The 21805-nt window shown below is 46.1% G+C and overlaps 1 protein-coding gene across 1 annotated transcript in view; it reads right to left on the bottom strand.

Moving 5' to 3' along the window:
- Positions 1-246: 246 nt before the first annotated feature.
- LOC147732752 (uncharacterized) overlaps positions 247-21805 on the bottom strand; it is a 53106-nt gene continuing 31547 nt past the window's right edge. The window contains exons 2-4 of the mRNA XM_086954317.1: positions 3398-3546; positions 2518-2655; positions 247-719 (exon numbers count right to left, since the gene is read on the bottom strand). Of these exons, the coding sequence (XP_086810443.1) occupies positions 319-719; positions 2518-2655; positions 3398-3546 (688 nt within the window). The 3' untranslated portion in view covers positions 247-318. The remainder of the gene's footprint in view (positions 720-2517; positions 2656-3397; positions 3547-21805) is intronic.

The raw sequence follows: 21805 nt of genomic DNA, 5'->3' as shown, positions 1-21805 counted from the left end.
AAGTCCTAGGACTCTTGGATTCACTTCACTGAGTCTGTGAGAGGCACTTAGTGTTGAAAACATTTGGGCATTTACACTTAAAGGAAGAAAATGGAACTAAACTTTCAGGAAAACAGTCAACGTTAAACCCCCACCCACCAGGCAAGCAGTAAAAAACAGGTATGCTCAGATAATGTTTGAAAAAGTATATTTATATCCCTAACAAAATAATCTCCCGCAAGACCCTCCCTAACCCCAACGATTGTCCTTCAAAAGTCCCCAAAAACCCAACTCCCAATTCCCACCCCCCAAAAGTCTCTAAAAAAGGGGCAAGGGACACTATGGGTGGATGCTGTTCACTTTTTGGGCCAGGGCATCATGCTCCTCGCGGAGCAAGGCGAGCTCCTGCTGAAGGCGGGACACCATCAGGGTGGTGCGGCGCAGGCGTGCCTTCACTGCCTTGCAGGTGCAATGCCTGTGAGAGGCAGCTGTTGGCCTTGCTGCTCGGTGGTGGCGTTTGCCTTTGGCAGCCCGGCTCAGTCTGGGTGGACCACTGTGCTGGGTGGCAGCCCGTGGGGCCACGGAGGCCGATGCAGACGACGTTGTTGTAGTTGTCGACTGCACACTTTCCACGTCCTCCAGGGCCACCAGCCGCCGATATTCCGCAACAGTGGCCTCGATCCTCCGTTGCCGGGCCGCTCTAGCCAGCTCCTTCCTCCTTGTCCGTTTGGAAGGAGAACCTATATGAAGAAAGAAAGACATAGTCTGTAACCAATGCTCTTTTAGATTAACTCAATCATTCAGCAGAAATTTGTGTTGCAGTACAACTAGCAACTTGCAAGCGCATTACATAACTATTGAGGCCAGTATCTATCTAACCTCACACTTCTTCATCCTTGCTCTAACATTAGTGGGAGTTTAAGGAACAAAGTCTACGAGCACTGTGGACTTCCATTGGAGTCGACTATGAAAGTACACCAGTCTTATTCTTCTTCTTATCTCTTGTTTTGGAAAATTGGTACGTTATTTTCTGCAAGCCGGCATAATGCCAGCGCGGTAAACTTGCACCCGAGAAAAAGAGACGCACGCCATGAGGAGTGACCTAGACTTGCGTTGCCGTTGCGTTACTGTACCCGTCCAGTACATGCAGGTGGTGAATCTCTTACTTTTCTAGTACGGGTGGCACTGAGAATACTCTGTTACAACTCAAGGGCTACTGCTTAATTAATTTAACTTTCACCCTACAGTGGAAATGAGTACTAGAAATGGAAAATTGAAGAAGATAAATAATCTGATTATCTATCACTTCACATGGGATGTTTTTGCTTATATATGGGATGACTTTAGGTGCTTTGCTTTTTATTGAGTGACCAGTGATACATCCACACATGAATGACTGAGTACTACTAAACTTATTAAGAGAGGTAGGGAGTGGCCACCATAATAACCGGATCTATGCAGTGCTTGCAATACAAACTACTGCTACTATTTATGGTAGTATTTGGACAAAATTAAAAGTTCTTTTCCTTGCCTTTCCTACACTGGAACGGACGTGCGGGTGCAGTGTTAGTGTTACATGCTCTTCAAAGTTACACTTAGTTCATCCACTGACCGTCTACTCTCTCTAGATCATGGGTACTCACAAACTTTCTCTCAGGGGCTACATTTACAGTGTAGTTTGGGGCCGAGGGCCGCACTGGTGGGGGCGGAGTCAGAGGGGGCGGGGCTAAAGCAAAACGATAACTTGTGACCATGAGGTTGCACACAGGTCCCTGCAGCAGATGCCCTCATCCACTGAGCCACCAGACCCAGCATTTACATACATCTCTCTCCCTCCTGCTCTCCCTCCTGCCCTCCCTCCATCTCTCTCTCCCTCCTGCCCTCCCTCTCCCTCCCCCTCTGTCATCTCACTGTGTGTGTGTCTATCTGTGTCAGCCTTCAGCCCGGGTTGAGACCGCTTCCTCAACGCGCACACACAGACAACAACACCAAAGTACTTAACAGGTCTTTAAAAGACCATTAACATATTATTGAGGCTTTGTTTGTTTTAGCGCCCCTGCTTCTCCACCCTGACAATCACTGCTTGCCCGGCCCCACAGAGCAGAGGCTTAGTTCTATTTCACCTCTTTGTGGCCTTGCATCTCCACTCTGCTCTGTGGGGGCCGGGGGAGCAGTGATTGTCAGAGTGGAGATGCAGGGGCGCTAACAGGTGAAATACAAAAAAGCCTCTGCTCTGTGGGGGCCGGGGGAGCAGTGATTGTCTGCAAGGTCAGCGCACCGCCAACGAAGGCTTGCCGGGCCACCACCGGCCCGCGGGCCGTACTAGGAGTACCCCTGCTCTAGATACACATATGCTATCTAAGAGTCAGATAGTAGCATGATCCAGGTATATGGACACATACAGTTTCAGTGTCACCCACCCAGGCTGTTGTCCTTCCACCCATCATTGCTTCATCATTCACCCAGCCATGCATCTCATATTCTTGCCTTCCCAGCTAGTCTTCAATCTCAATAAGTAAGTAATATATAAGAGCTTACCTCTGGCCGCCACCACCACCGTCTCAACTCTCACAGCTGCCGCCGCCGCCTCCTCCCCTGAAGCATCGCCCGATTCGCCCTCCGCCTCGGTGTCGAGCACCACCACCTCCACACTGGCCCCGCCACCAGATGTTCCACCTACAAAGTACATTTAAGAATGTTAGAATAAAGCAGTCACTAGTATTTGGTCTAGGAATGAAGACATGTGAAAACAATGTAATTTGTGACTGTCGTTAAAGTTAAAAAAAAATGTCCCTTTTTCCAGGGAAGGTTGTCTTGCTGCACTTTTTGGCACAACTGATGAAGGCTGTTTTTTTAACACGCACCATTTTTCTCCACACAGACAGAAGATGGACTTCTAACAACAAGATCAAGTTGAAACCAGGTGAGAGCTCGGCTCGACCACAAGAAATGTCTTCAATTAATCGTCAGCACTAACCACTTTTCCATTATCAGTTAAACGTTTAGTTTTATTATGACTTCATTTTAATAAATGTGTTTACTTTTAATAAAGCTTTTAAACTTAAATACAATCTGTGTTTTTTGGTCCAGACTAGAGTGACTGAGCGAAAGGTTTTGCAATTTTTGCAAGCATGAGTCCAGATAGAACACTTCAAAAGACATTATGGACAATCCCAGAGGACTGCACTAAGTTGATAGAGCTATTGCTGACTAGAATCATGGGAGTTTCGCCAACCGTGCAATCTTAGTTAGCTACACAGACAGACTAATAAGAATAATCTAGTAATACCACAGGGAGTCATAGTAGAGGCAGGATAAGAATTTAGATACAGTCTACAAGAAGAGCAAAGACAATTTTGAAAAAAGTCAAATGAGGAACGCTAGGAAAAATAGGTACTAGTCTAAAATGAAAACTTACTGGGGCCAGCAGAGGAGCCCTCGCCTGCCCGATCCTGGCCCTGTTGATGAACAGCATCCGCCGCCTGCTGCTCCTGTGTCCTCCTCTCGCCCCTGGGGGGAGCTGACGTACAACATGAAAGAAAGAACAGAAAACATGGATGATTGTTGCTTGTCAATGTCAACCAAATCAAACATTTCAAAAGAACAATAACAAAATATTTCTGCGAAATTATATTGATTATGGTTACTTTTCATTTATATGCGGACCTGTGACTTCGAAAGTCACGTAACTCACTAAACAAAGTACTGAAACGTTCACCTAGGACTGGCAGGCAGCAGTCCGCAGGCAAGACGCAAAGTGACAGACAAACTCCATTGTGATTTCAGTCAGATCAGTGACAACACTAACAGTTGCCTGCTACATTACCAGTCATTTAAATAGTCAAACTATCAATCCACCGCCACTATTTTTCTTATTGTCAGGGTTACAAAGGAAGGGGCAGATTTAAGCCCTTGCGGCTCTTTTGCGCCGTTCTTGCGTGACTTTTGTGACGCAGCAGCTAAACAAAAAAGGGCGCCATGGTGCGGCGTATAATATTATAACAACGTGACGCATTTGGGAGATGCATCCCGTTATAAAGCCCTGCGCCATCAGGGGGCGTTCCGGCGCAAGGGAGGGCATTCCTGCGCTGGAACACATCCTAATAGTGGCTGAGGGAAATCTACAAAATATCAATCAGTCACCTTTAGGACAATGATGCGTCACACAAACCCTGCACCTGCTTGAAGCAGACGTACGGCTTGACCCAGCATTGGGGAGATAGGGTACCCCAGAGCATTGATGGAGCTGCGCCATCGTTGCGACGCAACTCCAGCAGTAAAGCTTCGGTGACGTTTTGGGCCCATGGGGCGCCGCATTGCAAATACGGCGCACCATGTTTGGTGGTGGTAGCGGGCCGCACAATTAATGGCGCATCCCTGCTACTTTGCAGGGATGCGACGGTAATTGCAATTCTGCCCCTTAGGGGCATACTTACTTACGCGTTCTGGCGCATCTCCAGAGATGCGCCAGATCAAATGCGTCACGCAAAACTACCCTTGCGACACGGCAGATGTGCCTCATTTACAATGCGGCGCGCCCTGGCGCAAGGGTAGGCACTTGCGTGACGCATCTCGTCACGTAAGAGCGGCGCATCGCTGGAGTCACGTCGCCAACGCAATGCAACTCCAGTAATGCTCAGGGCCACCCAATACTTTACATGCTGTGTCAGTCCTTTCGCCTGCTTCGAGCAGACATAAGGAATTGAATTGACGTAGCAGCGTCGCAGAAGTGCCTGCGTTAAATCTTGTAGATTTCACGCAGGCAATTTTGCGAGGCGCACAGCCGCTGGACCGCCCACCCTGCGTACTAGGAACGCACCCATTGTGGTGCAGGCCCATGGCTTTATAACGTGACGCATCTCCCTAGATGCGTCATGCTGTAAATGACTTGCAGGGATGCGGCACGTTTACGCCGCTGTTGCGTCACGCAAGGCAACGTAAACGTGGCGCAAGGGGCTTGTAAATGTAATCTGCCCCCTAGTGTCTAGCATTACGCAGTTCTGTTAAGTACACTCATACATAATAGTTACTCAGGCCAATGAGACCACGAAATAGAAAACAAATAAGCATAGTAGCAACCCCACTGAGAAGGAGAGCAGTGCACCTGAAATGCACAGAAGATTTTGAAATATAATTTAACTACAATGTAATCGTCATCAGCGGCATTATTGGCTTGCTCCATGTAAAAAACAAATATTTGCAATACAACAACACAGAGCAGGAGAAAACATCATAGTAGTGAGTGATTAAATGCCAATGGCTACTACTACTCACCAAGCCCGGGGATCTCCAAGCCGAGCTGGTCCAGCAGGTCGCGCTCGCGGTCCAGGAGGTCCGTCCAGCGATGGGTGACCTGGCTGTAGGTGCGCTGGACCCCGTAGAGGTGGGATATGGCCCAGCACACCTTCTCCCACCGCTTCCGGCGCTCCCGCATGTTGTAGCCGCCGGCCGCGATCCTGCCGCCTCCCGCGATGGTCCTGGGCAGGCGGCGCTGGACGAAGTAGACCAGCGCGCCCACTTCCTCCGGGCTGAATATCTCCCGGCGCGTCACCTGCTCCCCCCTCGATCTCACGCCTGCTGTCCTGCCACTGGGTCCAGCACTACTCCCCGCCGCCGCTGCGGCCCTCAAGTGCCTGGGCAGCTTCACGGCGCCTGGCTTGACCATGGTCTGGGCAGGTAAGGTAGGAAGAAGTAGAAAATTAAGAAAGAATAGGATAGGGAAGAAGAAAAGAAAAGAGTTTACAAAAGTAGTTTAAAAGTAAAGAAAAATAGCAGAAAAGACAAAAATATACAGCTAGGAAAAGAGAGGGATAGATAAGAAGCAAAATCGTAAAAAAAAAACTGAAAACAAGCAAAGGATGGGAAAGATATCAAGAGGATTAAACACCATGCCCAGACACAGGAAATGAATGAAAAACAAGATGGCCGGCGCCCGTTTCCGAGCGCGAAAGTCAGTTCACGCGAGATTTTCCTCGCGATCTCGTGCGAACCTCTAGATTTCCCGCGCGATCTCGTGCGAACCTCTACTCGCAATGTGCTTACTGCGCGAGATTATACATAGCGGGCGGAAACGGAAATACGTCACGCAAACAAAATGGCCGCGCCCGTACTCGACCTTGGGGTAAATTCGCGTGTTGCGCTGCAAGCGGCTCGCGAATACTGCAAAAAAACTCGCGAAACAACAAGCCGCAAAAAAATAAAATGCTCATTCGCACGAATTGGCGGCTTCCGCGGTCGGTTTCGCACGACGCCGCGCCCCGCGAATAGCGCGAAAAAAACCGCAAAACGATTTCAGCAAAAGCAAAAGCAATGAGCAGGTGCAAAAGGTCAACCTCATGATTTGTAACGATTCTTTGTATTGCTTCCTGAGGGGGCCCTCCAGAATTCGGTTGCCTGCTTGCAACTATTGTGTGACCCTGCTCTGACCTTAACTGTATGCCACAAAGGTCCTGATTTACAGCTAAAGGAGCAGACAAGCAGGTGCCAGGCTGGAACTTTAAATTCTTTCAGTGACACATTAATTAGCCCCTAATTCATTATTGTCAGTTGGGGCAGGGCAGGTGTTGTAACTAATTTTGCAACAATGAAAGCACTTAGCAAGTGCAAAAGATCACTAATCAGGGCGCACTAAGGAAGCAGGTGCCAGCTAAAAAAATATTCTGTGACACATTAATCAGCCCCAAATTAATTCAGGTCACTTGAGGCAGGGAAGGTGTGCTTTGCTTTGCCGAAAATAATGTACACTGGACAACCAGAGGGTGTGGTGATGAAACAGAGGGTGGCATGGGTGGGCCAGAGGGTGGCATGAGTAGTCAGAGAGTGGCAGTGGTGACAGAGAGTGGCAGTGATGAAGAAGAGTGTCCCAAACAGGCTGGACATGTAGAAACAACAAGTTCGCAAAACTTGCGACCCGACAGGTAAGTTCGCAAATTGCGAAATTGTAAAAACCCTCGCGAACTGGCAGAAACACGGGCGAACACAAAAAAAAAAAAAAATCCGCAAATTCGCGGGAATTCGCGGATTTTGCGGATTGCGAATCCGCAAATCCGCAAAATTCGCGAACGCGAGATCCGCAAAATTCGCCCATGCTTTTTAATGCTCAGACATGAGTCCCGTGCTCTCCATGCCACTGGAATCAAGCTATCATGGTTGATGATGGCTGAGCCAAAAACTGGTCATAGGAAGCTTGATTCAGGTCCAAGAAAGACATGGCTTGGCAGTTAGGGCTGGACTGTTCCCATGAGGCACAGGGTCAAGACTGATTTGCTTATGGCCATGTCTGAGCTGGTGTGGTGTGGTGGGCAAAATAACGATGGCTTAAACTCAGATCTGTGACCTGGGGTGAATGTTTTGCCATTGTGCAACATTCCATCCATAAATTGTTGTTTTTGCATTCGTCACCCTGAGTGGGTAGGGTATGCTCAGACGTGAGTCCAGTGTTCTCCATGCCACTGGAATCAAGCTATCCTGACTGATGACGGATGATAGCCAGAAACCAGTCCTAGGATGCTTGATTCCAGTCCAGGGAAGACATGGCTTGGCAGTTTGGGCTGGACTGTTCCCATGAGGCACAGGGTCAAGACAAGACTGATTTGCATATGGCCATGTCTGAACTGGGGTGGTGTGGTGAGTAAAATAATGGTGGCTTAAACCCAGATCTGTGACTGGGGGTGATTGGTTTGCCATTGTGCAACATTCGGTCCATCAATTGTTGTTTTTGCATTTGTCACCCCAAATGGGACGGATATGCTCAGACGTTAGTCCTGTGCTATCCATGCCACTGGAATCAAGCTATCCTGGCTTATGACGGCTGAATGCCAGAAACCGGTCCTAGGATGCTTGATTCCGGTACTGGGAAGACATGGCTTTGCAGTTTGGGCTGGACTGTTCCTATGAGGCACAGGGTCAATACTGATTTGCATATGGCCATGTCTGAACTGGGGTGGTGTGGTGAGCAAAATAACGATTGATTGAACCCAGATCTGAGGAAATCAACACTCCTTCTCAGGGGTCTTGCTGATAACAAAAGTTGACACAGAAGCTGCAATATCAAAGAAACATTTATTAAGCTCACATGAGCTGAGGCTGCGTCACACAGAAGCTGTGGCAACTGAATGAGGCAGTCTGCAGAATACAGAAACCTGGGGCTTTTTATATGTTTTAGAATTACATAGTAAGCATAAATGCAAGGGGCAGTCCTGGCTCATGCAAGCACACAAAACATGCCTTATATGGACATACAAGTTCTCTTTGTTCAACCAAGTGGGAGGAGCTAACAGTTTTCAGAACGTAGTAAACACATTCCTATGTGAAACTAATCAGTAACAGCTGCAGAACCTACCGGGCATTTCTGAGCATGCGTTAAAGTGGAGGAGGCTAAAAATATCCTGTTACTGGGCAGACTTCAGGCGCAGCTAACAGGAAAGTAGGACAAAGCACATGGTGGGTGAGCACATGGCAGCACATGGCAGACAAAATGGTTACCAGAAAGACAAAATGGCTTCTGCTAACGCTAACCCATTGCTGCTAATTTACGACAGACGGCCGTTTTAGCGTTAGCTGAAGACATTCCCATGATTCAGTAGGAAAATAGAAAACATGTGCTCATTAATTTTAACACAATTTCATCAATTTCCTAATTCATTGCTAGATGAGCATTTTCCATTCTAAACATTTCATGAAGAGTATGAGCAGGAATACAAAAGAACAGGACATTAGGTCATAAACATACATACAGACAGTAGGAGAAAGTAATGACCACTATTACAGACAAAATTAGCATTTTCACAACCCTAAGCAAAAGCAAATCCTAAAATCTTTCAGAAAACACTATATACTCAGGTGAAACAGTGGCAATCCTTCAATGCTCTCAGGTTGAATAGGAATACTCTTCCACAGAGAATGAACTTTATTCTACCTTTACTAAACAGAATACTACTCTAAAACACTGCCAGAATCAGTCTCCTAACACCCATTTCAGGTAACTACAACTGTGCCCAGAGTCCGTTCGAAGCCTCTCTGGCAGGCTTCTATCTTCCTTCAAATTCCTCTTCTATCGTTGTATGGGCCTCTTGATTCAGGCCTCCCATGGAAATGTGTCTCAGTATCCGTTGGAGTAACCTCCTGGCAAACACTCACAGTCGAAAGTCTCAATGTCTCAAGGCAGTGCATCAGTGTCTCTCATCTGTGGCAGACACTACAAATATTGTGCTCTTCACTGATCATGGGCACAAATCATCTTGTGCAAACCATCTCGTGCAGACTCGGGTCTACATTCTCAAGCTCCAACACTCATTATTCAGTGTCAGAGGATGTTCAGGCTGCTCTTTCATGGGCACCATAATGTAGTGCCTCTTGCCAATCTTGGATTCTCTGGTGCACTGCTCTTCTGTTGGAGCAAAGGGAAAAAAAGGAAGTGTGTGGCCAAAACTCAGGCCAAGGGGCTCAAGGGACTGCACACTGTCAGAGGTTACCAGCACATGACAGGTAGCTTTTGCTCTTTTGCACTAAAACTGTGGTTCAGTGGCAAAACCAGATCCTCCTTTTTCTCTAATGTTCAACGCTGTCCGATGAAGCAAACACAATACTTGAAGATACCATTTATAGCGTGCAGGTGCCTTGCTACTTTCTGGGTGCTGGGACTGTAGGCCAATGCCTCCTGCTTTCATCAGTAGCTGTCAATAATAGGAGTTAGGATTCGTCTTGGTCACTTGTTCTGCAGGGTATCATTCTCCCTTTGACTCTGGAAGATCCTGCAGAACCTAGTGATGTAGGAAATGTGACATAATTGTTAATTTCTTTCAATTTAGTACAAAAAACTATTCAATATTTAACAAGGGGACTGCAAACAGGTGGCCTGCAATCTTCAAAAGAGTGGCCATACGCCATGGGACTATTATGATCTAAAATACACTGTCATTCTCATAGAATACAAAGACAAAGGCAAAACAATGACTCTAGCCTCTTCATTTGGATATCCTCTACCATCTATGGGTAGATATTTACATAAGAATTCTATATGAATTGATGTTCTCACACATAGTGACATCGTCTAATGGGTAAACATTTTCCTCAACGATTAAGTCTAAGTGTTCCCAAATTCCTCATCTAGAACACCTCAAAAGCGAAATCACATAATATAGATTATCAGGGACATGTAGACAAAGACTAATTATCAAAATGTGGAAACAAAAAGACAAGAACCAGAGAGTCCTGGTGCTTCCATTATTAAAACACATCTGGTCTATCAAAGATTAAAGCAGCAGAAAAAAAGAACTGAGAACCAAATTAGAATAGGCATTGAATTTGTCATATTCAAAAATAAACATAAGGTATCTCCTATTGAGATGGAAAACTTTTCTTACTATATTATTAAGTCAGTTAACCAGTCCATCACTACCCTGACAGTCAGACTGGAAAACATCAAAATAGGAAATCTATGGGAAGAACAAAAAATTACTCAAGTGATAGTCAAGTTTGTGACATAATACCAAGAGTATGGGTGGTACACAAAAGTCACAGTAGTGCAGAAATGTGAACTCTACCGCTGGCCCCTACACCATATACGGTAATCTCAGTTAATGGTCCAGTTCCTTCTTCAAGGGAAAAATGAAAAGTTTAGTTCACCTTTAGCAAGAGCCACAAATCTATAATTTCATCCTTAGGTCCAATCAAGGATACATAAATCTAGGCCTGCCTATTCCTTGAGGGAGAAGGGCAGTAACGTGACTACAGATGACACAATTCGAGTTTATATATCTTTTTCTGTATTTTTCTTCAATACTCATAGCCAAATCTGACATACACTGGTAAAGTGCTGTCGGTCTTGTTCACAATATGAAAAAAAATCATATCTGTGGAATTTAGTATCAGCGAAAATTTACCCAGCTGTTGTGTAGAGGCTTGCATCGTCATGAAAGATCCCTTCACAACACAGGGGAACTTGTGATAGTATCAAGAGCAACAACATAAAACAAAAACATGCAATAACATAAAAAACACACACATGCCAAGCCATCAGATATACGCGCTGTATATCAAGCACAGAAAGCATAGACTAAGTACAATAGGATATGTAAATAGGCGGTGACACACAACACCATTGCATACACTTTATACACTGCCTGCTTAATTTGTCAGGCTTCAAATCTGACTTACACCAAAATACCTTCCTTTACTTCATCACCGGCCGTTTGACAGCAGATCACCAGTTAATGGAGATCAGCTGTCAAATACAGCACTGTGTCGCTTCTGACACACAGGACCAGCAGGAACAATTCATAAAAGGATAAAATGCAAAATCATGAAAAAATACACGAACATTTATTTTCAAAGAAGTCATAATAAAAAACATCTCTTTTCAACATACTGCTGACACAGCACATAAAACACAAAATCTCAACTGTTAACCAACCATCCTTTTTTAAAAACATGCTAACCCACTTTAATATTGACTGTCCAAAAGTAAAACTCTTTCACAGACGCTCTGCGTGTCCCGTGCGTCAACCCCCTTTAAGGCCCTGCTATTTTTCTCTCAACAAGGCTGGTCAGGAATGCACTTCTCGGAGACAAAGCCCTAATGTAATGAGCTGAAGATGTGGACGTAAAAGCCTCGCACAATCCTTCTAATGTGCAAGCTTGAATTTCTGTTAGTCAGAGAAGCTTTACCAAGCAGTCATTTCTTCATCTGTTTTCACTTACTGCTAAACACCCATCTCACTGACCTTAAGGTCAAAATCTGCCTGGCGCACTCCACGCTCCTCAGCCCCCCTTCCTATTCCCTAACTCAAGCTGACAAAGGCAAAAAGCCTTCACCACTCTTTCTAGCCTACAATAATCAACCCTATTGAAAAACACATGTTATATAAATGACTTCTTTTAAGGGCTAAAATTCATTTATTCTTATATTATAAAACATTTATTGTGAACAATTCGCAGAACATAATAACATAACATACCAGCTTTAGAATAAGTGTTTGCTACCACCCTATGCAATGGTACTCATTTTATCAACCTTACATGGATGAACGTCTAAATGGGCCTTGCTAAAGTTAGAACCTTCAACCCTGATATTAAACACAAACCTCTGCACCGGGCACATTGGCTAACTGAGCTATGAAAAACAACCTCAAATAATAACAACCCACAAGTTTGTATTATACACAAATGTATGCATTTACTGAAGCCTGAAACACTTTAAAGCTATTGTAGATGGCAAGAATGCTGTTTAAAAGGCTATTTAACTCAATTTCGACTTTGATCTTTGGGGCACTCAAAAATAAAAATCCTACAATTGCATTACTTATTAATCATCCTTAGAATGTTCTTAACATATTGCAAACATTGGACATTAGACATATCTCATATAATGCCTTAGAAATATTAGTTTTTTACGCCTGCGCCAAGTGAAAATCAACATGTAAATGTTCTGATTATGCAGAAACACACAACTTACATTAAATTTTAATGCTAGGAGGTCATAGTATGAGTTTAAGCTTCATAAATATCAAAAAACGAATTTAGAAGCGATTAATTTTTAACAATTATTTTTTCATAATTCATTATTATTTTTACTAAACCCAATCATTTGTGATAAATCCACATATAAAAACAAGCTGCATCCTTTGCCTATCATTTTAGACGCAGTCATGTATGAGCCTAAGTACAAAAGCCTAACTTAAAACAAGTCAGATTTTCGCGCCACTTTTTTAAAAAGACAATAGTTATTGAGCAACAGAACCAAGAATATACTTTGAAAAAATGCTTAAAGAGAGGAAAACCGCAATTGAAATGTCTTCTGTGATACAAAATAATGAACCTTATTTTTGTAACCTTCTAAAACACTATTCTGAAATGCAAAATTCAAACCGTGATTAACTAACAGCTAAGCCCTGGCTAAATAATCATTCCGATGTTATTCATGGACTTTGAAAAACAACATCTGTTTCCTTAACGGCAGTCAGAGCCCTTCACATCTGAGCACGCTTTCAATCTTACTGAAAACAGACATTTCAAGTTTTAAAATGCGTGTGCAATAAGATGCATTTAAATGTAGCAAAGATTCACTTTAGCTGAAGTGTTTGCCTTTTTACCTGTAGTACAATGCACGTAGGTACAAAAATGCTATAAATTCGTTTTTGTACAAAACTCACAATTTATCTTTGAGGCCTTTCATATTCCTAGTGAATGTGAATTTTAATTTTATCTATTTTAAGCATTTAAAATTTTGCACATATGCGTTTTTGCTTAGTCTATAAATTAAATAGCAACATATAGCGATTTGAGCTTGTCGCATGGCAAATTGATGCATTCTCATTTAATTTCCACCTAATATTATTTAATCTAACATTTCACTTAACAGACCAAAAACATCAAGAAATCCACAACCACACGTTTAGCTCATTTCAGACAGAAACAGAAAGGGTTCAAACATTCAGGACACACAATACAGCGCTTTAGGCATCTGTTTCATAAATCGCGCCAACGCTATTCACATACAGAAGTTACACTAATGGGAAAAAACACAGACATTTAAACACACATTGAACCCACAGATCAACACATAATACTGAAACAAAGGACAGCCCACAGACTGTACTTAAACCAAACCATTTGTAAATACTAGTTGTAAGTCATATTTACAAGAAACGCTTTTCAATAGTGTTTCAAAAGACTGCAAAAAACAGGCCAACAGACTGCTATGTAATTCACCAGTTTTGACTGGCAGAGCACCAAAAATCGCTCTGCATTTCTCCTATCATAAAATTGCACTGAACAAAGGATCCTTTTATGTATTATGTCCATATTTTAATTCCCTGGGGATACAAAATCACCAAGGAAGAAATATCTTTTTAAAACCCAAACCTATTCAGGTTTTCCCTCTAGGGGAGCTAGATAATTTTAATTCACATCACCCTATGGAACCATCCAAAAGCTACACATTTTAACATGTGAGCTTGACAACAGGCATGACAAAATATTGCAAAATGTACAATATTATACCCAAAATAGTGCTTAAAGTACCTTTCGTACGTGCACCGCTCAAATTTCATACAAAGTAGAGAAAAGTCTCTTCATTACCTGCCTACATGAGTTGCAACGCATATATCTTCAAATTCAAACCAAACATATGACTAGTCACTTCAAACAAACAAACAAATTAGTCACGGCAAGCGTATCCTAAAACTGCCTAGCCAATCAAGACTACCAAAAGCTCGCAGCAAGTACTGTAGAACAGTTCTTACCAATCCAGAGGGTCCAGATTCTAACTGCCAAGTTTTGAATGACCTAACGGTCTCTCTTTTTTTTAATACTCACGCCAAAAATGTTCTCAGTCAGGGGTGACATCAAAGTAGGACAAAGCACATGGTGAGCACATGGCAGCACATGGCACACAAAATGGCTGCCAGAAAGACAAAATGGCTTCTTCTAACACTAACCCATTGCTGCTAATTTATGACACATTTGTCACCCCGAGTGGAACGGGTATGCTCAGACGTGAGTCCCGTGCTCTCCATGCCACTGGAATCAAGCTATCCTGGCTGATGACGGCTGATAGCCAGAAACCGGTCCTAGGATGATGGATTCTGGTCCAGGGAAGACATGGCTTGGCAGTTCGGGCTGGACTGTTACCATGAGGCACAGGATCAAGACTGATTTGCATATGGCCATGTCTGAACTGGGGGGGTGTGGTGGGCAAAATAACGATGGATTAAACCGAGATCTGTGACTGGGGGTGAATGTTTTGCCATTGTGCAACATTCCGTCCATCAATTGTTTTTTTGCATTTGTCACTCCGTATTGGACCGGTATGCTTCGACCTGAGGCTCGTGCTGTCCATGCCACTGGATCAAACTATCCTGGCTGATGATGGCTGATAGCCAGAAACCGGTCCTAGGATGCTTGATTCCGGTCCAGGGAAGACATGGCTTGGCAGTTGGGGCTGGACAGTTCCCATGAGGCACAGGGTCAAGACTTATTTGCATATGGCTATGTCTGAACTGGGGTGGTGAGGAAAATAACGATGGATTAAACCCAAATCTGTGACTGGGAATGAATGTTTCGCCATTGTGCAACATTCCGTCCATCAATTGTTTTTGCATTTGTCAGCCCGAGTATGCTCAGAAGTGAGTCCCGTGCTCTCCATTCCACTGGAATTAAGCTATTCTGGCTGATGACGGGTGATAGACATAAACCGGTCCTAGGATGCTTGATTCCCGTCCAGAGAAGACATGGCTTGGCAGTTTGGGCTGGACTGTTCCATGAGGCACGGGGTAAAGACTGATTTGCTATGGCCATGTCTGAACTGGGGTGGTATGGTGAGCAAAATAACGATGGATTAAATCCAGATCTGTGACTGGGGGTGAATGTTTTGCCATTGTGCAACATTCTGTCCATCAATTGCCACATTGAAATTTACTCTTACATATTCGTGTCGCCCTATGCTCGCCGACTCCCCGGTCCACCACAGCTATCCCTATGCTGGTTAAGTGGAGGGAGGTACCGAGCTCATCACTTCCTGGTTGGTACGTTATTGGGCGGCCATCTTGGCAGGGTGACGCTCCAGTTTTTCTTTGATCCAATCTATTTCAGGGCAGAATGGTGCTAACACGCACCGGACGCACAGAACGGGCGTGCCGCTGGCACGCCAAAGGCAAGTGCGTCTGCGCCCGTCCGCGCCCAACTGGGCCCAGGGGCCACAACCCCTGGCAATTACCCTGAAAATTGCTTAACCTACAGTTCTTACTCCCTGCTCGAGCTGAGAGGGGTTACTAATTCCAACTGTTTACACTTCCAGAACATTGCAATTAACCCCTCCCACTCCCCAGCACTGTAACTTTGAGTTAATGCCCCATCAACACTATAGGCTTCATACTAGCACACCCGTAAGAATGTTTCTTATAAATTGCAGATCACTTCCTAAGCATTCTGTGGAATTAGTGTTGCTAATAGACGAGCTTGAGCCAGATGCTCTTTTTATAACAGAAACCTGGGTCCAGATTGAAACAAAACCTGCTATTACTCAAACCCTACCCCAAGGTTAGTCGATCGCCTGTCCGGCAGAGGCGAAGGCCTTGCTATTATATTCAAAGATACTTTTAATTGTCATACCACACTGACCACGCTACCAGACTGTGAGAGCATGGCCTTCTCCCTAGAGTTCTCGCCTACGAGCATCTTTTCCGGTATGCTTATCTACCGCCCCCCGGAAGCCTTGGGGGGCAATTTTTCCCTAACCTCTACACTTTAGTTGCCAATGTAGCACTTGCTCAAGCCATTTTTACGGTAATTTGTGACTTTAATATTCATCTAGATGACCCCTCCAACCATATAGCCAGTGAACTATTATCTAGCCTCCTGGCGATCCAACTCAAACAAAAAGGATTTGCCTCCACACATGTTACTGGTCACCTTCTTGACCATGTATTTAGCAATCTGCATAACCTTGTTGTAGGCACTCCTACCCCACTCCCCTGGACAGATCGGGAGGCTGTCTTGCTATTGACCCCCCAGAGAGCAGTACCAACTCTGGAAAGAAAGTGGTCGAGGCTCTCCCCTAATCGTTGGAATATAGCTCTTGATAACACACGACCGCTGAGAGATCCTAATCCTAATCTGGCCAGTAGTAACTTCAATGCTTGGATCCAAAGCTCCCTTGACCTAGTCCTCCCTAAGGAGCCCACTTACAAGAAAAACAGACAGGAAACAGCCCCATGGTTTCCCCCCAAATTGAGGGAATAAAGCAATCATGTCATAGACTGGAAAGAAGTTGGAGACAGAATTTCTCAGTGACTAGGAAAGTGGAATACAGGAATACAGGAAAGCAAACCACATTTTATGAAGAAAAAATAAGCATTGCTGCAAACTCACCCAAGGAGGTTTTTTCGCATTGCTAAACCATTGGACCCTGCTCCCCCACAATACCTCACTTCAGTCCTCAATGCCATTTGCCCAGTTATCCTTGATACTCTGAATTCCTCCATCACCTCCGGTATGGTACCCCGGCTTGGAAATGCGCGATGGTTAGGGCCCTTCTGAAGAAACCCAGTTTGGACCAATCCAATCCAATCTGGCCAACTATCACCCAATTTACCTCCTCCCTTGGCTGAGTAAGCTGGTTGAGAAGCACATCAACACCATATTGGTTGACTATTTGGAATCCAACGGGCTGTTGCATGACTCTCAAACAGGCTTTTGTCCTCAGCATAGGACGGAAACGGCATTATTAGTAGTAAGAGAGGAGGCAAGAAGGTTACTGGACCAAGGAGGAACAGCGGCAATCATCCTCCTGGATCTAAGTGCCGCGTTTGACACTGTTTTTTTTTTTTTTTTTTTTAAATTCTGTTTATTAGCATAGTAGGTAAAGCAGTTACAAATACTTCCAATCCCGAAGGGATACAGAGTAATACACATATAAGGTTGCTTAGAACATATAATTGCATAGTTGTCTCAATTTTTCATTTTGTTGGTGACATTAACCGTCACAGTTTATGCAAACCCCTGTCAAAAACTATCCCTCCCCCCACCCTCAACAAATCCATCCGACACTCACACAACAACTTATCATTGATTAATCAGTAGACCGGGGCACTCAGAGAATCACAACATATGGCTCTATTCAACTGTCCACATAGATGGAACTAGACCAATACAGAAAATACAAAATGGGGGGGTCCCCCCTCATTTCTCCGCAGCGCACCACGGTTAGTGGCCATGCATGTCAGTCCGACCAAGGACACCTTTATCGTGCAATCGAAGAGGCACTTGTACCCTCGTCTTCCCCGTCTCCCCCAGTTTCAAACATACCTAATATGGTATACCAGTCCAGTGAAATTGGCTTTTTCCTCAGCCCCCTGTATTCCTCCCTCTGTAATGCAACTCCCTCCGCCTTACCCCATCTCACCACTTCCGCCCTCCACAACTCCGGGTCAGGAGGCCTAGCTGATTTCCACCTCATAGTGATGGCACGTTTCGCCAGCAACAGGGCCAGATCCGCGAAACGTGCCGCCACGGTTCTAGTGCGCTGTGAGGGCCCCAACCCCAGTAACGTGCATTCCAGTGTTGGGGATCGGGTCAAAGCACCTGCTTCCTGTAGCGAAGCATGGACCGTGGTCCAGTAGTATCCTAGTTTGGGGCATTGCCAAAGCATGTGTATTAGTGTTGCGCCCTCGGCGTCACAACGGGGGCAATTACTGTTCGCATCAGGAAACATCATGTGTATGCGGCGTGGGGTCAGGTAGGCTCTGTGTAAAAGCATCAACTGAATAAACTTGAACTTGGGGTTCCTAGCTACTTTTTTGGGGAACTGAAGGATACGTTCCCACTCCTTATCTCTCAGGGGCCTACCAATGTCTACCTCCCATGCTGCCCGGAGTGGCGACAGATCGAAAGCCCTCCCCTTCTTAATACTAGCAGTGAGCCACTTAGTAAGGTGGGCGCCCGTGCCCATCAGGTAGTGCATGGTGATGAGAGGATTCGTAGCTGGCTCTAGGCCCCTAGGGGACCACTTATGTGTGATATAGTGGCGAAGGCCAGAGTGTAGCAGGAAGGCGCCTCCCGGGACTCCATGGGTAGTTCTAAAGTCTGCAAAGGACAGTAGGCGCTCTTCCGCGAACAGGTCACCCACGTGCGACACTCCGGCGTCATGCCATTGCTCCAGTGAGTCCGCCGACAGAGTCCCCGCAGCCAGCGGGATACCCAAGAGCGGGATCGTGGGGGCATAGGACGACTCAGGGGAGGTGTACTTTAACGCCTTCCGCCAGTATGTTATCGCCAGTTTGAGGAGAGGTGGGACGTCCCTGGGTACAATTGAGTTGGGCAAAAGTAACGTGTGTATTCTCCCCAATGCATGATCCCTGTCCGTCATGTTAATCTCCTGAAGATTGCGACCCGCCACCCAGAAGGCCAGCCATTGCAGTTGACACGCATAGTTGTAGGCCCTAAAATCAGGCAAGCCCATGCCACCGGCTTCAGAGGGGAGCTGCAGCTTGGACAGACCTACACGCCTGCGGCCGTGCCCCCATACAAGTTCGGTGAGTAGAGTGTCTAGGACCTTAAAGGTAGCTGCCGGGATCAGGTGTGGCAAGTTAGTGAAGTGGTAGAGAAGGCGGGGGAGCATCACCATCTTGGATATCGCCACTCTTCCGGGTATAGAGAGTGGCAGTGTGAGCCAAAATTGTATCTGCGACTTCAGTGCTCTAATGGCCCTCCCAAGGTTACCGTCGATCATCTGACCTGCTTCCCTGTAAATCTGCATCCCCAGATATCTGAAGGTGGTTTCAGCTATCTGGAACTCGTGGGAGGCGAAGGGCAATGGAGTAGTCAGACCAGCGGCTGCAAATGTGAAGCCATATGATTTGGACTCGCTTATGGTCAGGCCTGAGATCGACCTAAAGACCTCAAATACCTGGGCAACAGGGCTCAGGTCGCTCCTCAAGTCTCGGAAATATAAGATAATATCATCCGCATAGGCGGACACTATATGCGCCGTCCCATGCCGCAGAATGCCAAACCGGGGGGCCATGTGGCGGAGCCTACAGAGCATCGGCTCAAGGGCAAGGACAAATAGGAGGGGGGAAAGTGGGCAGCCCTGTCTGGTGCCCCGTGCAATAGCTATAGGAACTGATATATGACCTGAGGTGCGCACTCTAGCAGTGGGATCTGTATACAGCAATCTGACCCAATCGAGGAATTCGGGGGGTATCCCAAATTTTGACAGTGTGTCAAACATGTAATCCCATCTAAGGGAGTCAAATGCTTGTTTCAAGTCCAGTGAGATGCAACCTTCAGAGCTCGTGCCCTCTCGATCACCGAGCATGAGCTGGGCTAGTCGCCTGAGGTTCATGGCTGTATTGCGGCCCGGGACAAAACCACATTGATCCGAGTGGACTAGTTGAGGTACATATTGCACGAGCCTAGATGCCAGCACCTTGCTCAATATCTTGGAGTCAGTATTGAGAAGGGACAGGGGTCTATAGTCAGCCATCTGAAGCCCTTCTTTATTAGGCTTTAAAAGGGACGTGATTAACGCCTGCATAGACGACTGCGGTAGGGTGGTTGTTCGCAGCGCTTCCAAGTAGATAGCGTGTAACCGTGGGGCCAGTAGGTCTATGTATGTTGCATAAAAGTCGGCCGGTAGGCCGTCTGTCCCAGGGGTCTTGCCCTTAGGAAGGGCGCGTATTGCCTGTCTGATTTCAGCTACGGTAATGGTGCGCTTAAGGTCTTTGATCTGCCCTTCTGTAAGCCGAGGCAGGGCTAAGTCCCTCGTAAAGGCCTCGAATGCGACCTCTGGAAGGGGCTGTGGGGGACTGTACAGCGCTGTGTAGTATTCCCTGAACGCAGTGTTGATCCCGACCTGGGTGGTGACTGGATTTCCTGCTTGGTCCAAGATTCTCAGAATGGGGTGGCTCACTGGGGAGTCCCTTAATAGGCGGGCTAGGAGGGGGCCAGCTCTATCTGCCTGTGCATGCTGCCTGTTCGTATACTCCCTATAGTCTAGGAGCCTCAGGTCTTCCAATAGCTCTGCGTGTCGAATGTGAGCCTCCTGTAGTGGTGTGAAGGGCGCATGTGTGCCGGCAGCCTCACTTTCTAGGGAAGCCAGGGAGCCCTCTACCTCCTTCAATTGATTAATTATCGCCCTTTTCCTGCCCATTCCAGCGGCCATGGCCGCCCCCCTAAGACAGACCTTAAATGCGTCCCACTCCACTTGACGGGTGCTGGCTGTGTTCATGTTTGTGGAGAAATATGTTCCTATAGCGTCGGACAGGGAGGCCCTGAACACTGAGTCTTCAAGAAGATCTGGGGACAGTCTCCAAGTAGGGATGGGGGCCAGCCGCCTGCCCCACTGCCATGTGAGTTCTACAGAGCTATGATCTGACAGAGTTTTCCCCATGTGTTGGGCCTTAACAATTGTATCCGCTACGGAGCGGGAACAGAAAATGTGGTCAATTCTAGTATGAAGCTGGTGTGGTGGGGAGAAAAAGGTATATTCCCTCTCCTGTGAGTGTGTACTGCGCCATACATCAGTCAGGTCCCAGCCCTCAGCCCATCGATTAAGAGCATCCGCTTGTTTCCTACTCTCAGCTGCCTGTAAAGGGGGATGTGACCTATCCAACGTAACATCAAGCACAGCATTAAAATCACCCCCAATAAACCATCGATGATCAGCCCACCCCGTCAGCACCCCGTTCACCGTCAACAAGAACTCCGATTGATTAGAGTTCGGCGAGTAAACACATCCAAATACAACAGCATCCCCGTCCAACATCCCCCGCACAAATACATATCGGCCCTCTTTATCAATTCTATGCTCTAACATCTGAAAGGGGACAGAGCCACGGAACCAAATCGCCGCCCCCCTTGAAAACGCAGAATAAGAGGTAGCAAATAATTGTCCCCTCCATTTTTTGCGCAGTTTCACAGCTTCAGAGGCGTTCAAATGTGTCTCTTGTAGGCATGCAATCTGGGTTCCCCTGCGGTTGAGCTGGGCCAAAATTCTATGGCGTTTCTGGACTGCTCCCATGCCACGCACGTTCCAGGTGCACATTTGGTAATTATTAAATGGCCCCATATCCAATCATGTGGTGCGACTCAGTGAAACTCCCTGGGCCCCATGTCAGCTTTGCGTTGAGATAAGGTGAATGTGTCGTGGAAACAAATAACCCCTTAACAAAAAGGTCCCCAAGCCAACGTGCCCGGGATCCAAACTGTGGTGCCCAACGTGGGCATAAGTCATTGGAGTCCGTGTGCAGATCGGGGGGTGACAGGCCTCTGTCAACTGTCATTGAACGGTCTGCATAGGCTTGGTAGTCCTCAACAAAGTGGGTTC

The sequence above is a fragment of the Lissotriton vulgaris genome, chromosome 2_1 (genome assembly GCF_964263255.1).
Source record: "Lissotriton vulgaris chromosome 2_1, aLisVul1.2, whole genome shotgun sequence".
Classification (NCBI taxonomy): domain Eukaryota; kingdom Metazoa; phylum Chordata; class Amphibia; order Caudata; family Salamandridae; genus Lissotriton; species Lissotriton vulgaris.
The sequence above is the reverse complement of the archived record's forward strand: the minus strand, read 5'-3'. Positions and strand labels throughout refer to the sequence as shown.